At 38.7% G+C, this 24,001-nt stretch overlaps 1 protein-coding gene across 1 annotated transcript in view; it reads left to right on the top strand.

Annotated features, from left to right (window-relative positions):
• The first annotated feature begins 2,044 nt into the window (after positions 1–2,044).
• Positions 2,045–24,001, top strand: part of col16a1 (collagen, type XVI, alpha 1) — a 66,318-nt gene continuing 44,361 nt past the window's right edge. Inside the window, exons 1-8 of the mRNA XM_016675146.1 lie at positions 2,045–2,085; positions 2,385–2,509; positions 3,160–3,277; positions 8,502–8,625; positions 9,353–9,634; positions 10,805–10,885; positions 15,123–15,191; positions 21,345–21,377. Coding sequence (XP_016530632.1) covers positions 2,045–2,085; positions 2,385–2,509; positions 3,160–3,277; positions 8,502–8,625; positions 9,353–9,634; positions 10,805–10,885; positions 15,123–15,191; positions 21,345–21,377 — 873 coding nt within the window. The remainder of the gene's footprint in view (positions 2,086–2,384; positions 2,510–3,159; positions 3,278–8,501; positions 8,626–9,352; positions 9,635–10,804; positions 10,886–15,122; positions 15,192–21,344; positions 21,378–24,001) is intronic.

Raw genomic sequence — 24,001 nt, 5'->3', positions numbered from 1 at the left:
AGTTCTGCGGCTCAGAAGACTTCAAACCTCTATCTGATGCCCTGCCTGCGTCTAATGATCAGATGTCGAGTCGGATTTACTGTTTGATAGGTATTTTTTTTCACGCCGTGATTTGCACTCGTAGACGGCAATAATAAAATGACAGATTGTCCCTTCAGACAGGATGACGTGTGCTTCGCTTTGAAACACTGTCTTTGCTACTTTGAAGCCCAGATGAGCAGAACTGACGACGAGCGGTGAAACTTAAAATATTAATAATCGGATCATACTCGCGCAAGCTAAACGCATGTTGATGTGAAGTCAGCTGTCACAAATCAAAGGTATAGTAGTTGGCCCTCTGTAACAGAATGCCTGCTTGTTCAAGACCAAAAATGTATCTTTTCTGGGGAAAAAAAAAAAGATCTTCTTCCATAATGCACAGTGAAGGGAGTGTCAGAAGTATGAGGTGGTTGTTCTGTTTTTCTTAGTGAGTACTTTGCCGTCAGTGATTCTCTTTATATCTAACAACGATGAGATGATGTAAGGCTTTCTTGTTTAAATTGGCTTAAACCAGAAATTGACCTTGTAGAATTGTATCAGGCTAGAGACACCAAAAAAGAGTCTGTTTCAAAAAAGAACTAGGAAGATGAAAAACTAAGTCAGATCTCTGATTTAAAGCTTGCATGACAGATGTATAAAATACAAAAGTACAAAAGTGCAAACGGAGAACGCAAGCATACTGACAAATCTAAATTTTTATAAATAAGCCACTTTTTAAAATTCTTGACCTTGGAAATGCTTTCTTTAACATTCTACATTTTTAATACAAGATTATGTTGAGTGTGTATAACCAGTTAATATCTGGTTAAAACTGTGTGTCTTCATTTACTCTAGTTGGCCCTGAAAGCAACTGTTAAGTCTGATGGCTAATCCTAGAGACTGAAATGGGCTTCTTCTTCTTCTTCTGAAAATAATACCAGTCTCAAAAGTGTCATGGTGTTTTATTTGACTTTCTTAAAAAGCATTACCACTTCTTAAATTATTTTTAAGAAGTGGTAATGTTTTAAGAATACCATTCTTAAAACATTTGCATTGAGTAAATAATTACTTCAAAGCTGATGATCTTCCTGTGTCACACAAGTACTGGGATTAGGAAATGCAATGTTTGTACAGTAACTGAATTGAAAGTGAAATGGTGTAAAAATAAAATAATTATTGTCAATTTTAATAGACATGATCACATTTATTTGTATGCTGTCATAAACTATAGCAGCTTATATTTGATATTTAAAGTACTGATGAAATAATAATAAAAAAACAGCTTATGAATTGACTCATAAGACACGTTATCAAAAATTATCAAAATTGATTGTTTTAGGACAGATTTCAATAAAACATTTAATATTAGGCTTATAATTTACTGTATAAATGTAAAAAATAGTCTTGGAATAATTCATTGCTTGACATTTTACTTAAATTAACCATTTAAAAAAATGTCTTTGTTTTCCGTAAAAACTCTGAATCTTAGAAGGCGTACATAGCTGCCTTGGACTTTTCAATACAATCGGTAGGTGCAATCTGCAGCACTTGGATTTCTAACCAGAAGGGAAAAGATAACAATAAGATTTGACTTTTTTACAGCAACAACTTTGTTAGCAATGTAAAACTCTAAGAAAAAACCTTTGAGATTATTGCACTAATATCTATCCCTTTCACTCAAATGATTGTTGATGTGAACACAGCCTAGAGAAAACGGTTCTGTTTTATTTTAGGTTATCACATTGTTCCATCTGCTCCCAGATTTTTTCTTTTTTTGGGAGCAAAAACAAAAAAAAAACAAGCATGCTTGATGGCATGGCTTGGCTCAGGGCCACTGTCCTTGGCCCCAAAGAGATCAAATTAACCGTGGATCACAGTGTTTCAGAGGGCCCGCGTCTACCTTTACAAGTTGTGGTTTCTCTAAAAATCTTACATCTCTTACCCCCCTGCAGTCAGTCGGGCCGCTCTGACAGGCAACACTTTACTCTGCAACCTCCCCCAACGGGGTGAGAACACGTCCATCAAAATGAGGCTGCCGCGACAGACAAGCTGGGTGCTAGACAACCTGTCAGATCAGGTTGTGTTCCACTCTGCACAGCTTTGCCTTCATTTCATCGGCCTGTCTGTTTTTTTTTTTTACACTTATTTTAACTCACTTTCACCCCCAACAGCTCCTTCCATCTTTCTTTCTTGATAAATATTTCAAGCTCCACTCAAATTTATGTTTGAAGTTGCCAGTTCACTCACGCTCACAAGCTCTGTCCATATCACTCAGAAAGATGTGTTGATGGTTTCTTTTGGCATTTGTTGTCAGATGACTTTCTTTTTTTTTTTTTTCCACATCTAACAAATGCTGGACATTTCAGGGATTTTCACCTCTGCGGCTGTTTTTTGACGCTTGATGTTTTGTTTGTTACCGCAGGTGTACAATGCCCGTCCTTACAAGTGGCTGAGTGGAAGTTTCCTCGGACGGCCAGGCAAAACATTACTGGTGAATTGGACAAGCTTATGTACCCGTACTGAGAGGGCAAAACGAGTATCGAACATGTTGATGTTTCTTTCAGTGAACAGCTTTCAATGGTACTGTTGACTTTAAATTCACACTGAATGCCGAAATTAACCCAAGTAGTTTATAAATACAAGAAATCACAATAAATAGCCCCTGAAAATTAAGTTATGTGAAATGTTTTGGAATTTACACTTCATGGTTAAATACAAAAGCTTTCTGCAGTTTGTTTTCTGACTACACAGTATCAGACGTCCGAAGATACTGTAGCTCTTTAACCTGTCATGGCTATCATGTGTTTTGGGACAGCTTCCATTAAAGAGGAACAGGATTTATTTCTAAGTACCAGCAGATTTTATGTATGTTCTTGCTATACTTTTTTTTTTTTTACATCTCATTCTTTTTATCTGTTCAATAGTTCTTTCTCTTGTCCTCCCATCTTATTATAAACAACCTAGTTTTGAACTAACTTGTCGTAATATTCACCCATAATATCTGGACATTATGTCAACAGGAGTATTATAATAGTCTTTACTGAGAAAAGCATTGATGTGTTCAGTTCGTATTTTGCCCAGTGTAACAACAATCTGACTTTTATTCTACTTTTGCCTACTGATGAACTTCTCCCACACCAGGTTTTAATTTGGTGAGGCGATTCTCCTTGCTCAAAGAAACAGATGTCAGAAAGCTCCGCAACTCCCGAGGTTCTGTCATCCTACGCCTTGGCAAGGCGTCACTCTTGCGCCCAAGCGAGTAAGTCCGTTGTATATCTCTCTCTCCCCTTTTTTTTTGTCGTCTTCTTCACTGCTTTGCTTCCTTTCCCCAACAGGGGAATTCATCCGGCACAAATATGTTTTGTTCAGATTTAAGTGGAAGGGAAGGAGAATAAAAGTTAAATTATGTGCAAGATTTCCCACACTGTGTGGGCACAGAGTTTGACAGGCTTTCTCTTTTTCACATCCTTCTGAATGTACCCTTTAGCCGTATCGGCTTGTGAAAGTTCACATGTCAGCGCTGTCTAAGGGTTATTACATGAAGAAGCAAGAAACGTTGGCCAGGCGCTGATTGAGTTTCCAAAATTACCACTGTTACTGGCTTGTAAAAGTGAATTCTTACAATCTATTTTATTTTTGATTTTTTTGATTTAACCACATCTCTGCATTAAAACAAGCTTGCATAATGAAATTTCATCCTTACTTGCCTTGGCAGAATCTGTAGGAGTGATGTCTTAATTAGTAGGCATGTTGCAGTTGCAAGCCACACACAAAAAAAAACAAAAAAAAAAACAGAAAAAAGATTTATCAGGGTGAGGATTAGGCAGCTCCATTTTAGAACATGTTCTGAACTTGTTTTCTGGGCACAATTTTTAGTCATTAAAAAACCAGCAGCATGAGGCTTCCTTTCTGTGTAGCTATGTCTTTATACATTTAAAGGTTTTTTACTCAGAGGTTACTTGTAGAGTTGACAAATGCTTTTAAGGGTTTTGTTCTTTGGTCTTTTTTTTTCCCTTCCTTGTACTTTCCATAAAATGTTAATGTTATACTCCCCAATAATAAAACACTTTATATTTTTATTTTTTTTAGAAATTGCCAAATGGGTCTGCTCAGAGCTCGAAGTATTTTATCACTCTGTGTTTGGATGTGATGTGTGAACTCGCTTGAAGATGAATCTGCCTACACAACACATTTTTCACGTGAAACATATTTTTTTACTTTTTATCTTAAGAGTCACAAATATTATTTGTCAAAATCCCGGCAAGAAGTATTTCTTGCGAAAGGAGAGAGAAAACACGCACAGAACTCTGTCACCTCTTAGGAAACCAGAATTTGTGTGGCAGAAGAACAACATTTCAAGATGTTTTTGTTTTGCTCTCAAGCATATGAGGAGAGCACAGAAAGGCAGCGCTACGTCTTTTTCATGTACGTTTCACTGAATTTTGTTTTGTTTCTTGAGGTTTTGATGCCTCAGATAAATTTGTCTTGCATATACATACAAAAATTAAGAGCCCACTGCACTGAACCCCACTGAAAACCTCCTGGTTATTCCACCAAATATTGCTTTCTGAACTCTGCCTGAGTTAAAACATTAGCATTGCTGTTTCTAAATGAATATGAACTCGTTTTCTTTGCATTATTTGAAGTCTGAAAGCACTGCCTCTTAATTGTTATTTTGACCTTTTCTCATTTTCTGCAAATAAATAAAAAATGTTTGCTTGAAATTTTGGAAAAGTAGAATAAAAGGTAGTTCATAGAATAAAAGAACAATGTTCATTGTACTCAAACATATGCCTATGAAAAGTAAAATCAGAGAAACTGGTAATTTTATGTGGTCTCTTAATTTTTTTTTTCCATGTATATGTATATAATTAAGAAAGGAGAAGCCATGATGCTCTCCACCTATTCTTTCAGAGTGCAGTCTCTATGGCAGGATAATAGGATGAGAATTGACTTACCCGGGCCTGAGACTGCACAATAATGGCAACGCTCAGTAAAGAGATGAATGACATGACACCAGTGCTCAGCCGCTTGTGTTATATGAGAGACGACTACAGCAGTCTTGCAGAAAAGGATCCTATAACCATCACAATGGCAGGCTTCCAAGGCAGGGATTTTAGCATAAAGAGCCAGTGGGCAGGTTGTGAGATGATACACCCATACTGACTGCAGAACTTGACTGCGCTTCATAAACGCCTCACCATCAGACCGGGCCGTTTCAGATCGTGGAAGATCAGACCGACAGTTTCTTTCAGCTGTTAGTCAGTGTTTCCTGTTAGACATTGTTGCAGGCAAGGTGAGTATGGATTTACTCATGACAGGAACCAACAAGGGGAGCATTGAAGAAATAAAAACACAAAAAAACAAACAAACAAAAGAAGAGCAGCAAAGCTCCATCTTACTAGGGTAAATGAAACCGTTACCCAACACTTTAGGAGTCGATGCCGGTGAATTCCTGTTTGAGTGAGAGGACCATTGAAGTGTCAAGGTGCTGCACTGGTGTGTTGTGATGAACAGCAAGTGGAGTCTAGAAGTGTAGGTCTTAATGTACTTGTCTATCTATGTCCTGACTATCGTCTGCAGTCATTAGACACGGATTATGTGCTAAAGAATAAGAACCATACGAAGGTGGCAGAAATGAGCCTCATCTTATGGTTGTTGAGCTCACCTTAGAGACAGATTAACTCTCCTCCAAGTTCCCTTGGAGGGGATATTGTCCTTTCGAAATGATTAAAGCTCAGACGGCTATAGCAGCTGATTACGAAGTCTTTCGGATGCCTCAATTTTATTTGTTTGTTTTGTTAGGCTCGGCTGGGAGGAAACTTTATGGGTAGATCCAGAAAATGCTGGAGAAATTGCATATCCCTTCTGGACTGAGATGAAATGGAGAGGGATGTGTTGACTTGGTTTCAGTCTTGGCCCTGTTCTCCCCTACATCCTCATTTCGAACTGAAGACTGACAATGAACAGTTACCTGACTAGAAGAAAGCTAATGATGCAATTAAATATGCTTGCTATGAGTTAGAAAGGACTACAGGAACAATAAAAACAAAACAAAAAAAAACTAGATTGCACCAAGAACTAAATAAGACTAAGGAAAACTCGACGTCCTTCGTTAGTCTTTATATCTTACTCAGTTTTCGAGGTTTTTCACTTTTGTCAAGTGACATTGAAGACACACGTCAAATCTCACCACAGGGATTTCAGTTTTCAGCAAATTCATATTTGGCTAAGTCTAGGTTTATTTTTAATAATCTGAATGTGATGCTTTTAAGCCAGTTAAAGATATTTCATGAAGCTAAGATAACAGCTGATTGGGTGATAACTGCAGGTATCTTCACAAACAGCTGACTCACTGTAATTTCATTTATATCAAAAACATCCACTCATCCATCCTGAGAGCTGTGCACCACTACGGAAATAGCGTAAGGACCCTGCTACAGATTAGGTGTTTGTAATTTGTTTAAACTTCACAAAGGAAAGAAACACAAAGCATTCTAGCAACAGGGAAAACCTACGGCATGTAAAGGCATTTGTCAGCTGTCGCTTTCAAACTGAGTCCGCTTCTTTCATGTGTCAGGTACTCGCTGTTTAACATTCCTTCTGGTTAGCTCTGACTGAAGCACTAGGAGACAGAGGCCACAGCAAGCAGTGGATCCAAGCACACTAAGAAGTCTGCATACAGGTGTCGATATACCTCCCCAGTTAATATTCGGTTCTTAAGCAAGAGATCTACCGTTTTATTATCATATTTCCTCTGTTGTTCTCCTCTCCTGTGGTTCTTTTTACTAAAACAAGAGAGGAAGATGTAAGTTTGCCTGAAATCTGAGTCCGTCTGATTCATTCTGGGTGATCTCTTCTCGGAGCGTCTGTTTCAGGGATTTTATTTTTATTTATTTATTTATTTATATATTTTTTAATGACCCTGAATGTAACAGGCAATGTTTCAGCACTTCCAACTTAAAAAAAAAAGTCGATAGTTTTTCTGAGTGGTTTTGTGCCCTGCAGCTCATATCTCTAATCGACAGCAAAACAACTCTGTTCTGAGCACGACTTTTTCCCTTTCTCCTCTCTGTCTGTGGCGCGTTCTGTCACATTTTTTCCATTTTTTCTTTATCTGCTTTTCCATCCACATTCTTTAATTATGAAAAGCTAAAACTCCTATGCATTTATTTGATCCCTCAATGTATTTTAAAAATTTTTTTGTACCTCTCTGTCCTTCTTTGTCTTCTTTCTTCTCTTTTTTGTTCAGTGTTTTCTCCTTCTCACCTTTTTTCCCCTCCCGCACTCATCTCTTCTTTGTTTTGACGTCTCGTACTTGCCTGTTTTCCCTAGGATCCTACCTCGCTCATAAATCAACGTCACCCAACTTCTAGGAGTAGGAGACCAGCTGCCAGCATCAACAATTCTGTGTGCGTGCAAAGGGAAAAGAGTTGGAGTGAAATAGAGCAAGGGAGAATATTTCAAAGTTTTTACCGTCTCAGTGAGGAGACATTTCACTGGGCTCTGTCGTGAAACCCTCGTCTCTCAATATACCCACACACCTGTATGGATAGTATTTGTGTGTGTGCATGGGGTTGCGTGTGTGTGGGTGAGTTTGCGTGTGTGTGTGTTTTGAATTTGTGATCTTAGATGCCCTTGACTGAAACCGAAGGATGAAGCCCGCCGGACTCTTTCTGCTATGAAAATTAATGCCAAGGGGTCAGACACACCGGCTTTGCATTGTGCTTTATGGATATAATTCAAAACCAGGCCAACAGAGTGTCTGGAAAACGGTGTATATATATTTAAAAAAAATCCTGTTTCTGTTTGGGAATACAAACAGCTGCAGAGCTTCTAAAAAACTCACGTTTTTCATAAATTTACAAATTATTTTATTGATTTGTTCAGTTGGTTGCTTAGAAATTTTACTTCAACCTGTCTTTTGTCTAAAGTAACTCCTTGAGATCAAGCTAAATACTGTCTGAAGGGTAAATGGAAAGACAGAATTGCCATTGATCATCATTATTGTGAAGAATATAAATATAAATGATCTGGACTTTTGAGAGGAGTTTTTTTTGCATTCATAATGTCTGAAAAAAGATGACAGATGTGCTGATCAGTACTTTATTTTATCCCTGGGTAATGATGCGAGTTGTTAAAGAATCGGCTTAAACAAAGTCCCAGTCTGATTCAGTGAACATATTTCATACTTCATGTATTTTAGAGTGGCCAAAAAAACTTGATTTTTTTCAGTATTTAATATCATTAATCGAAATTAAATATAAAAATGTTTTAAATTGAATATTGCATGTATTTTCATGTGTTAATGTAAAGTGTTTTATACTTATTTATGTTTTAAAAACATTCCCAGCTAATACTGAAATGAAATATTTTGTTGGGAAATAAAAGTAGGTATTGATGTGTACATTTTGTTTTCCTGAATGATTTCAATTAGCTGGCAATCGTCGCATATCTGACGTTTTCTAACCTCCGTGTTCCAGTCAAGTGTTCCCTCACGGCTTACCTGACGAGTTCACGTTGATCTTCACCCTGGCTTTGAAAAAGTCTGCACTGAGGGACACCGTCTACCTCTTTCAGATATCGGATCCGCGGGGATATCCACAGGTGCTGCTTGCTTCACACACTCTCGTTGTCCCGCAACAGCCCTCTTTCCTCCCGTCGCCACACATCCCCCCTCTCGTTTATACCCTATCCATCGATCGCTCACCTTTTAATCATCTAACTTTTCTTCCGCGTCTTTCTTTTTTGTGACCCTCTCATCACTTTTTGCATAGTCATCCACTTTCCCTGTCGATTTTTTTATTTTTTTTTCCCCTCACGCGACATCTTTTCAATTCTCTTCACCCTTTCATCCCATTTGCCTTTTGTCCTGCCTTATTTGTTATTGGGCAACCCTTTCTCCTTCTCTCTCTCTCTCTCTCTCCACCTCTCTCTTTCTCTTTGTCCGTCCTACCTCAATCATCTCCAACTATCGTCTTTCATTCACCTTCATTATTATTCATATGTGTTCCATGATGAAGCACTGGAGTCCCTCTGAGTCTCGATAATCGCTACGAGTCTGAGGCCAGATTTAAATGCTTAGTGTGTATGATGGATGGAGGCTAAGTTGCCTCATTAGTTGTGATTGATTGGCTGCACTTCTTGTGTGCGTAATTAATGCCTTGCTTTACTACCTCGTCTTTGATGTGTCGTTCTTCGGCGCCGCTTGCTTCTATTTACGAGTGCAAATTATTCTTTGTTCAAGTCGAGATAACTTGAGATACAATATGTTTTTATGTAGTGTTTAACTTCTTACCCCTTCATAACCTACTTCCTTCCTCCCTAACCGAAGCTCTCAGTGGACTTCAGCGCCCCCGACGGCACCCTGACCCTGCGAGCCAGGGGTACCGACCCCGAGGCCGAGCTGGTGAGCTGCATCTTTAACGGGGAAGGCGTCGAAGCCCTGACAGACCTCCAGTGGCACAAGCTGGCCCTCAGCGTGCAACGCGACGCCGCCTCCCTTCACGTTGACTGCAACTCCATCGAGACGAAGCCCCTGGAGCCCCGAGGCGTCCTGCAGACCAACGGACACACACTGCTGGGTGTTCGGGCCTCGGATGCCGGACCGGTGCAGGTGAGAATAACTTCTCCAAAACCTCCTACAATAAGATCTGAATGGTAATTTAATGGTTGGCTGCGGACACTGCATTATAAGCCTTTACCTTTTAGGGCTAATAATACGTTTCGTTGTGGGCTAAGATCTACTATTTTTTTTTCCTCTAATAACCAACCAACCCTGAAAATGAAGTTATGTTATTTTCCAATCACAGAGAAACTTTCAAAATTCCTATTTCAATTTGTGAAATCTCTAAACCTAAAAAATAAAAGTTCCAGATGTTGGGAAGCACACATTCGAGGTGAATTTCAATTGATTGTTTTTGACTAAAAATGGCCATCATACTTTTCATGTTTATGTTTTAGTTTAACTTCACAACTACGCACAACTTTGTGTTGATTTACCATGTCACATCCCTGTTAAGCACACTGAAGATATGTTTGTATAGTGACAAAACGTGACAAAGGTTTATGGGTTTTGGATATGCTTGAAAAAGTTACTTCCACCAAACACAACATTCTTCCAAACTTTAAAAAACAGAGGGAGATCAATTGAATTCTTAAGGCTCTATGTTAAATTTGATGTACGGTGACTGGCAGGTGTTCAGTGTATTAACCAATGTTACAATTTAAACAGATCGCTACCTTTATCAGATGTTTGTGTGAGAAACAAAGACGTGAAAAACGTGTTTCTCCTGATGAGTTTACAGGAACACGGAATAACTCATTTGGAATAACTCACAATAAAATCCCTTGCCACACATTACTAAAGTACACAGTGCACATTTATATTAAATATATTTATTGATGTGATTATGCGAGATATGTGTATTTTATTTAATGTACGGGATTCTAATTTGAATTTGATTATTACAGCAAGACTATGGAATAAATCAAGATTAAGATAGGAATGTTAATGAAAAGCAGGTTGGCTCCTTCGTTGGAATGCAAAACAGATGCTTCGTAAGTGTAGAAAGGATGGCTCGTACACACACATGCAGGTGAAGCTCTCAACAAACAGCTTTCCAAATGATTTGTTTGAATGGAAAAATTAATTGGCCTTTAGCCATGTTTACTGCCTCGCTTTAACTTATAGCAGAAATACAGCCGCGGACGCGTAGCCCTGAATGCAAAGCACCGTGTTAGTAATTTCCTCCTCTCTCTTGGTTTTTCATGCTCTCTTCTCCAGATGGATGTTCAGCAGGTGATGCTGTATTGTGACCCAACGCTTGCAATTGAAGAGTCCTGCTGCGAGATCCTCGGCGCTCGGGTAAGACAGGAAATACTTTCTCCCTGTGAATGACACAGAAACCGATTCAATGCAATGCAGACATTTTTTCTATTCCTTACACATGAATTGTTATGTTGCTGTTTGAAATATAAATGGAACTTTAACAGAACAAAGACTAAATTGGCTTTGTCTAATAGAGAAACACTGAGAACCAACCAGTCTGCTAAAGAGTTCAGGAAACCCAGATTGTATTCTACCCTAAATGTTGTTTTTACTCACCCAGACCAGTAGGTGGGGTAAACATGGAGTATGTCAGTGGTTCCCAAACTTTTTCTCCTGCGCCCCCCAGTGGTTTCCAAACATTTTCTGGGCTCCCCCTATGGATTACAAATGGCTGTCTGGTTGAACGAGGCGGTGGGGTGGGGGTGAAATCGACTTTTTTGGGGGCAAAATGAATGTACGTAGCTGAACATAGACAACAACATCGGTAGCCTACAGGCTACTTGTTAAGCTTAAGGTGATGCATTGATATTAGCTAGTCATATTGTCATCTTTACCTGCATCCAACAGCTTTACTCAACTCAGTCGGTTAGTTTGGGGGGGAAACTGTGAAAAGTTCTTTGCGTTTTGCTGGTTTGCTGCCGTGATTCTAACACAAACCTGCGTAGCTCCGAACAGCAGCAGCAGGTCTTCTTCACTGCCGCACAGGTGTAAACCCAGCACGAGCGTTGTAGTGCTTATGTTGTGTTTAAAGGTGGCTCGGAAAAACAGGTTACGACATGTTAACAACGGATTAAACAGTTTTAACTGCTGATAAAGGTGACAGAGGACACAGATATGGGAAGTTCGGAAGCCCCTACTGTATCAAATTGACATAGGAATAACAGAGAGTTGGCCATTCTAAGGTAAAAACCCAGCGCATACAGCGTTCATGTTTTTTTTGTTTGTTTTTTTTTCCATCCAGACGGCTTCCCGCGCCCCCCCGGCAATGGCACGGCGCCCCACCTAGGGGGCGCGCCCCACAGTTTGGGAACCTCTAGAGCAGGGGTGCCCAGTCCAGTCCAGTCCTCGAGAGCTACCATCCTGCAACTTTCAGATGCATCCCTGCTTCAACACACCTGAATCAAATGAATGGCTCGTTATCAGGCCTCTGTAGAGCTGATCCCAGTCTGTTGGAGTAAGGACACTTCTAAAACTTCCAGGATAGTAACTCTCGAGGACTGGACTTGGGCACCCCTGCTCTAGAGTATGTGATAAGGGTTCCACATGAGGTTAGCTGTAAAAACGAGAAAACAAGAATTGCGAATGACTAAAGCACTAGTGGAGCCTTTTGAGTGGCGTGAAGACAAAGTTGAGTCCTTTTCCTTGTCACATTTGATTATAAAACTAATAAACTACAAGACAGACATGTAATCTGCTGTTGATCTTATGTATGACACATTTGGGGTTATGGGTCAAGTTAGAGGTGGGGATGATTCATCATGGTTTTAACAAAAGAGCCATTTTCGCTGTCCTAGTCCACGCCTTAAGAACCTCCTCCAAACTTTAAAATGGGCTTTGCTTTACAGTCCTCTCACGGCCAGAGTCATCCATGCTGCTTGTGCACTTTTTCCAGACCAATATTCCTGCAGAAATAATGCAAAAGTATTTGCGAACGCCACCAGTTTCTATATTGATGACCATTTGTGGCTTTACAATTCTTGTGGATGGTGTGAGGACAACAACTGTCCTGTCAGCAGTCTTTTCACATGATTGTGTAGGCCATGATCATGCCATTTTATTATTTAAGAAAAGCTTTTCATTGGGATTAGTGATTTTCCAATAATATAACATTTGCTGTAAGCCCTCATAAACTAAGCAGAAATAAACGTTTTAAAATTATACCTATGCGTTATGAGTCTGAATATTTATATGTGTTCTGCTGTTCATATTGAAGAACTGAAATCAGTCAATGTTTTAGCCAGAAAAAAAATGCTCACTGGGCACTTGTTAAAGCTTCTTTATGGTGTTGGAAGGCTTCTAGTGAGCAGATGCACAAAAAGCTGAGTGTGTGTTATCTAAATGAAAGACCATAAGGGAACTTATGGGTTGCTCTTGAGGTTTGCTCTAGTTAATAACCAATGGTTTGTCTTCATGTTGCTATACTTGCTGTATTTTCTTCCAGCTTCTGTCATAATTATATAAAAAATAGGCTGCCTTATATTGAAGATGCAGCAAGACTGCTATCCACATAACACAATATTTAACAGTTGTCTATTTGTTCTACAGAGTATTTCAAGAACATATATATATATAATTGCATACTGTGTAATTACGTCTCATCAGCGTTGATTGTGAAACATGTTCTTGCTGTGAATACAAATCTAATTTAAGGCATCTTGCTTCCAGCCACAGCAAAGGGCTTTAATAATATATTCTGCACCGTTTCCCTCGTTTCTTGCCCGTCCGCTCGATTTCTTTCTTCTCTGTCTTTAGGTTTTTGTTTGCACACCTCCAAAGACTTATTAAATTGGAAACAGATTCATTTGATTAACAACAGAACGGCAGCCTGCTCAGGTATGAGGAGAATGGCAATCATCCACTTCAGGAGTTTGTTTTTGAGCTGAAAACTCTTTAACTCCTAATCTGCTTTTTTTCCAACATAATTCTCCGGGGTTTTATTATCTACGTTGCCTTTGTGTTTGTGCCTTCTTATGCCAAATGAGTTTGAAGGAGTCGGACGTCAAAAAGGGCGGGGCGCGTGCTCCCTCGGCTGTTTGAAAGTTAAGTCTTCTGCAGTGAAGACTTCCTGCTGTAAAATGGATTGCATGGGCTTGTAGAACAAAACCACTACACTTTAGCTCTTTGTACGTGTGCTGCGGGGCTTCCTCTGAGCAATAGCTAAATTTGGCTTGAGAACTGCAGAGGCAAGTGTGAAAAATTGTAGACCTGTGGCAACTGAAGTATTTTTAAAGACAACTAGCACAGTGGAGAACATGAACCACATTTTATACAATTGTCGTGTTCTGGTTTCTGGCCTCCTTTATTCCCACACTCTATTTGCATCATTTGGTTGTAATTATACCCAGTTGGTCATTTTCCTTACTTAACAGGACTGTGCAAAAAACGTTGGTTTCCTTTGAACTTTTTGAAATTTTATGACCACAAAACTCAAGTAGGAATGGAAATGATTAATGGATGTAAAAAGTCGTTTATATCTTGCTCTTTTAACTCTGATATTCCTAACTAAAATCGAGTGCAATGAATTATCTCGAGAACTCATCTTATTATAGAGCCCAAGACAAGAGTTCCATAGTGACCCTGGAGAAGCTACTGTTTGAAGATAGAGCATATAAACAAGACAATTTTTAACGAGCCATTCCACAAATGTGACTTTCGTTGAACGACGACAAGAAGAAATTTACTATTTGGGAAAAAAAGGCATGAGAATTTCAGTTTGCCCTTGCCACAGGGGACATAAAACGTTGGAAGAAGGTGCTTTGATGGGATCGCATTTTGCAAATTCTTCTCCGCCCATCTCCACAGTGAAATAATGGAGGTGACAGCGTCATTCCGTGAGAATGCTTCCCTTCAGAATTGGCAGGGAAGCCAGGTAGAGTTGATGGGAAGGTAGCTGGAGGAAAACACAGGAAAATCCTGCGAGAGGCTACAAGAGACTTGAGAACAGAATTGTTCGCATCAAAGCTAATCCACGTCAGATCGGTCCAGCAAAAGGCCAAGCCTAAATACAATTCAGTCTCTGGCATGACTTGAACATTTACTGTATATTGCCAGGAGCTTTAGATCCAGTCTTACTGAGCATGAAAAAAATGAAAAAGATTTTACTCTCTTGATGTACAAAACATAACCTGTATGATTTATATGCATGTCAATCTCGCAGCCTTGCATCATTTTCCGTTCACTATGCAAACATATTTGTGTTTCATTTCAAACCCTCATAACTAAGAAGATGATGTTTGAGTTTAGCAGAAGAAAAAGTTAATGTAATTATTTGTGCAGTGACATCTAATGGACTCCTAGCTTTTATGTAGTTATTTTATAACCAAAGGTCAACACCAATCCCTTTCCAATCCATTTGACATTTGGACAATGCTAACTTGCGCCAGCTAATAAGCTGATTTGCTGGCATAAGGGCGAGTGAATAGGCCTTTGCTATCAAAAAAATGTAATGCTGTGCTACCACTTTGTCATTTTATTGGCGTTACTGTTCGTAAGGTCACCTGACAGAGTGAAAAGTATACAATAATGTTGTGTTTTTTCTGTCTCCTGCTTGCAGTGCCCTACCGATGCTGCAAAGAGCCGTCGAGCGGCTGAAAACGACCTGGATGAAAACATGTTTAGCCAGGTAATTTCCGCACAAACTACAGATGGGCTGTTGTTCGATAAAAGCACAAAATGTAATCGTAAACATTGTTTGAATAAAAATAATAATAAGAATAATAATAAAAACATCTTTCTCCAAATATATGTGAAAAAGAATCTACCCTAGCATGGGATACATGTTTACAATGCAGTTGGGTGAATTGGAACCACACTTACATGAAATTGTGCCACAGAGGTAAAGGTCTAACTCAGTGGTTCCCAAACTTTTTCTCCTGGGCCCCCCCAGTGGTTTCCAAACTATTTCTGGGCCCCTCCTATGGCTTACAAATAGCTGTCTGGTTGAATGATGTGTGTGAGCGAAGGGAGTGGGGGGTGGATTCTTAGAGACTCCCTGTTATATGAACAAGGGCTCCAGATGAACAAGGGGGGGAATCAACTTTTTTGTGGGCAAAATGAATCGTAGCTGAACATGGACAACACCAGTAGCCTACAGGGTACTAGTTAACAAGCTTAAGGCGCTGTATTGATATTAGCTAGTCATCTTTTAGCTAACTTTACCTGGATCCAATAGCGATACTCAACTCGGTTAGTTTGGGGGAAAAACTGAAAAGTTCTTTGTGTTTTGCTGGTTTGCTGCCATGACTCTAACACACACCTGAGTAGCTCCGCAGAGCAGCAGCAGGTCTCCTTCACTGCCGCACAGGTGTAAACCCAGCGTGAGCATCATAGCGCTCATGTTGTGTTTAAAGGCGGCTCGGAAAAACAGGTTACGACATGTTAACGGATTAAACAGTTTTAACTGCTGATAAACGTGACAGAGGACACAGATATGAGAAGTGTGGAAGCCCCTATTGTATCAAATTGACATAGGAATAACAGAGAGTTGGCCATGTTCATTTTTTTTTTTTTTTTTATCCAGACGGTTTCCCTCGCCTCCCCTGCAATGGCACGGCGCCCCCCACAGTTTGGGAACCTCTGGTCTAATTCATGCTTTCTGGTCTGGTCTGCTATATGTTAGACTCTGTGATGAAATGTTGACTGGTCTACAGTTGACAATACCTTTTGTTCGTTGACCACTTGAAGAAACACCCCCCACAACAATCATATATAGGAATTAGGAGTGTATAAAAGAGGCAGAGATGGGTTTTACAGGCAGCCTGGATGAGAAATACATAGTATTGAAATACAATAGGGTGAGGAATTGTTGGGAAAATAAAATAATATTACATTTTGATCATTTTATGAAAAGAATGATGGGATATTCCATGTTAGGCTCCTTTAAAATTGCCTTGTGAGCATTGTTGATCTAAATCGTAGCTGCATAGCCGAGAAGACGAGGACCATCTGACAGTGTATGTCATGAACAAAACCAACATTGTTTGGCAATATGCAGTTGCATGTGTGCACAAAGGATGGGTGGTTTTCATGTCTTTCAAAGAAGAGTTCAAGCAAAAAGTAAAATAAGCTGGTGTTTGTGACGAGAACTAAACAACCTTGAGATCAGTGCCTACCCATCACACACAGAAAGCAGCGCTGCATTATGTGAAAATAGAAACATAAAAAATACAAAAGCTGTTATGTTCAGTGGAGGAAATCTTTAAACAGTGAGAACATTTTTGCCTTTAGAAGTGCAGATATTGATTTCTCCAGCTCCCAAACATTTACAGAAGTGTTCAATGGAGTTGAAGTATGAAAGTGGTAACAACAAACCCTACATCCTCAGTTATAAAATGCATTTCACTGACAGAAACAAGGCTTTAAAGAGAGCCTGGCGCAATGCATTTTCACTTGCAAGGCTCTCGTTTTTAAATTTGGTGACAAGAATTTAAGCTTTCCAACAAATTGGACAAAAAGAAAAAAATATTTTCGCAATGCATGACACACAAAGAAACAGACAGCGTTATTATTCAGACGGATTTAACTTGGATGGTCTCAGGGAAAAACCAATTCTGGGCAGTTTGTCAAAAATGATACTACTTCCCTCTTGAAACTAAACCCTGCTGTAGACTTTGCGTCACTTTGGAGTATTATGTGAATGTTGGTTCTGGTGATTGCTTCAACAATGACTCACAAAGTTCTTCCTTGTACAGTCTTTTTCTCTGTTGCTCTTTATTTCATCATACATATTAAAAGAGAGGGGGAGCTAAAATCTGTTATTTATTCATTGGGACTTGCGTTTGTTTGTAACTCTCTGGAGTTAAACTTGTAGCTCAAACTCTGCCAGACTCTGGGAGATAATAATCAATCCCATTGATGCTCACAGCTAGACACAAACATCTCATGTTTTTTTTTTTCTGCCTCATCTCTCACTGTCACTTGGACTTGTTTCTCTGTATAATTGCAGTTTGACTACTGTGCTAGTGTGAAATGTAATTCAGTCTGAAAATCTGTAAACCTAAATGGTTGGAGCAACTAAATTATTTAAAATTCCAGGAATGCAACGGATGCTAGATTACGTCCATATTAAACATAAACTCGTTGTGCAAGCCTTTACAAAAACTACACAAAAATTACATTGGATGATAATGACGTTATTACAGTTTTGCCTGTTTAAGCATCTTGGAGTAGAAAACAAATTACTTTTTTTTGTTTGTTTTGGCTAAAATCAACTACTATGAATATCTGCCAGCTTATGGAGATCTTTAAGATTCAAGGACCAAGATATGTTGTTGACACATTGTAATCTCATTTTAAATCACAATGTTGGGTTTTAAAAGCATGTAAGAAAAACAAAATCCACAAATATCAAAGCAATTGTCACAAATGAATGTGCGATATATCGGCATTAACATTGGTATAGGTCAATGCTAGTCATTTTGTAACAAATCTGTATCAGCAGAAAAGCTGTGGTGAAGACAGCGGTGTGGTCGTGTTTGAAAAAGGTGTCAAAATGGTAGTAAAATAATATACGATATTGGTAAATATCAGTTATCTATCATAGTGGCAATATTGATACCGGATATCGATATCGACTCGAATTTCCATATTAGTTCGTACAAATTACTATGTAATTTGTGTGCACCGATACAAATTGTCAGTGCATACTGTTCACCTTTTCCGCATGGCATGTGAAATGGCTTGGAAAAAGTATTGGAACACATCTAGTTATATATATATATTTTTTGCATTACAGTAGCAATAACGACCTCAAACTGTCTTCAACATGTCTGTTACTCATTCAGGCACATATGTCCTGTGTGATGCTTGTGTAATGAGAACCATTTCTATAGACCACAGACAAGCGTCTAAAGCATCTGATATCAATTTGTCCATATGGATCTAAGTATTAGTTTCCAAACTGACAAATTTTGGATGTTTTCTTAGATTGTTATCCCCTTCACTCCTTTCAGGGCCTCCTTTTCTTGATATGTTCCAAGTTTATTCAATCTTTCGCTCGTCATCGTACATAATTCGTGGACTAATTAATTGCATGTGTGGATTAGATATCAATCAGCATAAAAAAAAAACACTTTTCCTGTGAAAAATATTGACATGTTGAATACATATTTTCTCCGCCGTATAAGAGCTTCAGAGCTCTGCTGAAGCTCTGTCTTCAGCAGAGCTCCAAATGCTTTGCAAAGATCAACCTTTTACCTAGAATTTCATAAAGAAAAAAAACAACAAAATGACTTTAATGTGTGAAACCTTTGTACAAAAAAAGTATTTCGTTAAAGCCTAATTATTATTCCCCATATTTTGTCTGATTCTGTTTTTTAACCTTTCTCCTATTGTTTTTTTCACACTTGCTAGCACACACACACACACAAATTCACACAAAGTGACTAGAAAACTTTCTATTTTTATCTGTTTATTAGTTTCCTACACAGTAAATGGACTGTGAAATCCAAGATTCCAGCATGCAGCCTAGATGATACTGAACCATACACCAGCTTCCATTAAACAAAGCCTTTCTAGGTGACGGCACATTAAACTCTGCATGCATGCATGCTTCATTGTGTCTTCTGTTTATGGAGTATTCACCAAACAAACAAGATGGTTCATTTGGGGTCAGCCAAATTTAAAAAGCAACGACTGTGGATGTGTTTTCAAGACACTTTTGAGGAACTATGCCAAAAAGTGAAATCCTGTTTCCTGAACTGATTACACAGGCTCTGTCTGCCTTTTTGTCATTTGAATATATTTATTTCATATGTGTGCATAAGTCAAGAGTGTGGATAAAAATTCCTACTTTTGGTAATGTTATTTAAAACTTTACGTTTATATTCTAATAATTGAAATTCTGTAATTAAGAGCAAATTAATTCTTTGAAATATGAGTGGAAATACATGAGAAGTGCAAGGAGCCCTTTGAGTGGCTTTAATATGATATGTGAAATTTGTTGCATAGAGATGAACAACACAAGCTTTTGCAAAGTATAGACTAATCTTAATTGAAACTGACTGAATTTAAACCTCTGTCTACTGGAGTGAATTAAAACGTATCTAATCTGCACTGTATTGAAATTAATTTGACCAACGTTGGCTGAATAAAATTAATTGAGTGAAGGTGCTAAGCAAAGTTCTTCTTTAGCACTGTTATAGGAAAAACAAACATAAAAGAAGCTCCGCTGAAATCAAATTCCATCTTGTTGTTCTTGTTTGCCTCCAAGCTACAGTTAACAATGCAGCACAGTTGGTTGTTACATAGGGTTAGAAATGTAGGAGTAAGGACCAATTTGCTTCAGAGCAAAATCAAGACTTCTTTTGTTGTGGAACGACTAATAAGATTTTTGTCCATCGGCAATTATTCAAGCAGATAATAATTAAAAAGAGTGTGTTTTAGTGATTTACAATATTACCTGTGAAGGATGTTTCCTTCATATTATTATTTTGCAGCAGCATTATGGTCTCGTATGCCTTTTCAATTTTAGAGCTTTTGAAAATACTATGCCAATTTATCTGTAAGTGCTTTTTATGTGGTCTGATAATAAATAACCAAATTAATCAGAAAGTCTGTACATGTAGCCTTCACTTTCAAGCATTTGACATCTTGAGAAGAGTGTACCAACTAGCTGTTTCTGTACCAGTCAAATGAAATTCAAGTACGCAATAGTACAATTGACTTCTTGTAAGTTGCACTATTTTTTATTTTATTTTTTTTACTTTTTTATCAACCTTAAGTAGAATGCCATTAAGAGTCAACTTTGTATGGCTAATATCTAGACAAATGTGTTATCATCTTCATAATGGTAGTAACTCAGCTTGCTAGAGGTTTAAATAACAATACTATGCAAAAAAAGTAAACCTTCTGGGGAGTTTTACAGTAAGGTTACGTTGGCTATATCAATTGTTTGGTTGCAATTTGCAGTGGTTGTCTCACTGGCAGGGCAGCAGGATACAAGAGGTATAATTGACTCCTCTGACCCTCAGTACCAAACCCCATCTTCTGATGATGTCAAACAACCTTTCTTTGCAACTAGCATCAAATAAAGTTTGGTACGGGCTTGTGCGTGTGTGTGTGAGGGTGGGGGGTCACAGCAGTTGCTGCCTTCCTGAAATATGACAAATCTCACCCACAGTGTTTTTTATCTTGCTGGACTGTAAGCCTCTTTTCTTTTTCTTTTTTTTTTCTTTTTTCTTTATTTCTTTTTTTTAATACACTTTCTTGCTTTCAACCCTGTTTCCAACTGAAAGGTCATCCGGGCTTCAAAAGATCCAAAGTCTCCTTTGTGCCTTTTTTTTTTTTTAAGCCTTATGTGTGACTACTGGAGTTTTTATGATGAAGTTCAACACTACCTGTAAAATGGCTTTTCCCTTCTTCTCTATGCCACTGCTCTTATTTCTTGCCTTTGCTGTCTTGAGTAAAATTGCTTTCACTCAGCTTTTGCTTGCTTCCTTTACTTCCTTGTTGACTCTTGTTTTCCAAATCAATTTGCTATTCTGCACACAGCAGGGGGGTCTATATCTTTACGTACCTTGGGGCTTATAGGATACAGTACTTCATGTTCTTCATAAGCTCATCCTTTTTTTATCTCTTAAAAATACAGTACAGAATAAGTCCTAATGACGCATCAGTGTAACAGAAATGTCTCCTGTTTTTTTTCTCTATTGTTGTTTATCTGATGCAATGGACTCTAAATGATGCAAAATTTAAAAGGATGGACTGCAACAACTTCCCTGCGATACAAAAATGTCGTCTGATGACCTTCATTATTTTTTTCTCTCTCCACCAACAGGATATTTTTGCATCCAAGGATCTTGCAGAAAAAGTAAGCCTCACAATTCACACCCACTCGCACACACGTGACTTAACATTGCTGCATTTTTAATGAGACTAGCGGGACAACTGGCTCCAGCTAAGACCGCTTTGTAAACTTTTCGGTTCACAAAGCGAAAGGAGCATGTTCCCAGTATGTGCTCCAGTTTCCTACTGCTGTCTTAGGAAAAAAAAACAAAAAAAAAAGTTGTTTTTTTCCAGATGGACTAGAGCAACACTTTGAATTGAGTCTTTTGCTGTCTCTGAAAGCCTGTCCAGAGAGTCGCATGTTCTGTTTAAATTAAAACAAGAGGACAATGTGCAGGCTAAGCAGGTTGTGCATTTGACGCCGTCTCCTGCTGCCGTTCTCAAACACTTGCTGACTGACTGAGAAACTGATTTACGCCTCATTATGCAACCAGTCTCAGTTGGGGTGTTCCTTCTGCCTATTCATTTTTGTCACTCACCTACAATAGGCAGGCTCTGTTCACAAATAGAATGCAAAACTCCAGACGCTTCATTATGTTGCTCCGGTGTGTGCTTACTAATGTATCAGGCTGCCTCTCTTGACTTCCTTAATGTGTGGGGTATTACCCGGGTTGGCACTCGTGGCTCACCATAGTGTTGGAGGAAGGAAATAAAAGTGAATTTAATTTGGTTAGATTAGATTAGAGCTCAGATTTTTTTCATTTTATTTTTTTCAATGCAGATATAAGGTCATTTACCCGCTGGATAAGAACGATTTAGAAGGGTGGATACCATGCACTTCTTCAGCTATCCCAAACACCGAGCAGGCTCATGAATTAATGTTATTATGCTAATAAACGGGCTGAATGTGTGCTAAATTTACCTCTACTGCATGATCCCGAAGCTCAGTCAAGAGCCAATTTTCACCAGTGTTCATGTCATACCTCATCAGCTATTCTTCTGTGCCTTTTTCCCCCCCTCTACATCTGCGCTTCATGGTCGTGTGAGTCAAAAGGCTCAGCTCCCATCAATCTGCAGAAATCTCTTAGCAGCACAAAAAGGCAATTTCAGTGGTGCAGTCCCAGAATGTAGTTCCCTTTCTTTGGCATTGGTTTGCAGGAGAAAGCACAAGTCGTACACGACGGGAGTGGATAAAAATTCAGGAAAATCTGCATGCTCGCGATTTGTTGCTAAGCTGCAGTCTTGGCTTAATCAAACATGGCACTTAAGGAAGAGGGCTACAGTAAATCATGTTAGCAAAAAGTCAGAGATCAATCAAACGACCTTGGCGCTACAATTTCACTCTGTGCATCTGTGCAGACGCTAATTAAGGCCAGCCTACGCAATACTTTTATCAACAGCTACATTAGCAGTAGGTTAAGTGACTCATATAGTTTGCAGGTAATTGCCACATTCCAAACAGACAGTGCCAAGTGATGCTTATCTGGTAATTTGACACAACTTTAATTATGAGCTCAAGGATATATTCTGTTTCAAATATTATTTGCTAATAACACGCTACCACATATTCATTACCACAAAACAAATCAAAAAGATAAATACATAAAAAAAAAAAAACTAAAAAAAAAAACTGGCATGACCAGGACAAAACCACCGAGAGAAGTCGTCATTCACCTGTAGCGTGGACAAGCAATAATGTTTCTTACCAAACTTCGGCGTATTATCTTGTTCGTTGGCTGACATTCTAAGCACTGATAAATAAATCCACCTGTTTGTAGAAAGAAAGAACGTTTGGATAAGATGAGGCTGCATTCAGGACAACTCGGAAATACTGGGAAAAAAAAAAAACATTTGTCCTATACTGATTTTAAAATGGGGTGTGCAATTAAATGAGACAAATCCATACAGCAATTCTAAAGGTTTGCCGTGGCGACCATGCAAACGCAATTGAGGGTTATTTGACTTTGCAGTTTCAGAGTTATCCACAACATTGAAGTTAAAAGACAGCAATGCTGATTGGTTAATTGTTGCTAAAAAAGTCACTGTAATATGTCAAATCAGAAAGCTTAGAAAGACAGAGAATTTTATTTCATTTTGGCGTTTCTGGAAGGAAACTCATAAATTATATCAATGTCCGACTCCATTACCAATTTAGGCTCGGTGGCCATGAGTGGCATACTGTTGAGGCATCTCTCAGTCTAGTTCTTTTTTTTTTTTTTTTTTCCAACTCTGCCCATTTGGGGAAATGATAGTTTGTCCTGGCAGCTGCTGACAAGCACTGTCAGATCCAGATACACTGGGAAACGCTGACTGTAATCCGTAAACATTGTCAGAAGTTTTGAAGGACACATTTTCAATCCGTGAGGTTTAACAAAAGCTCCGAAGTGATTCACTTTGTCTGAGAAACGTCTAGGTCACACTTTTGAAGAGTTACATTTGTATTTTAAAAACGATTAAGTATGCTTTTTTTTTTTCTTTCATTTTGATAGCTAGGCATCGTCGCCAGAGCCTCTCACATTTTGAAATTATTATGCCGAAAAGCTTACAAGGCCCAGCACAGTAACTTCGCCAAGTATTTGACAGTGACTTCAATGTCAAACCAATACAAATGTCCTAGTTCTCCCATCTAGAGCGGAACGAGCGCAAATATTGGAGTAAATCAAAAACTTCCCCACTTCAATAATACTGACCTCTGTGATGTTAACATCC

Source organism: Poecilia formosa, unplaced genomic scaffold (genome assembly GCF_000485575.1).
Source record: "Poecilia formosa unplaced genomic scaffold, Poecilia_formosa-5.1.2 Scaffold107, whole genome shotgun sequence".
Classification (NCBI taxonomy): domain Eukaryota; kingdom Metazoa; phylum Chordata; class Actinopteri; order Cyprinodontiformes; family Poeciliidae; genus Poecilia; species Poecilia formosa.
The sequence above is the reverse complement of the archived record's forward strand: the minus strand, read 5'-3'. Positions and strand labels throughout refer to the sequence as shown.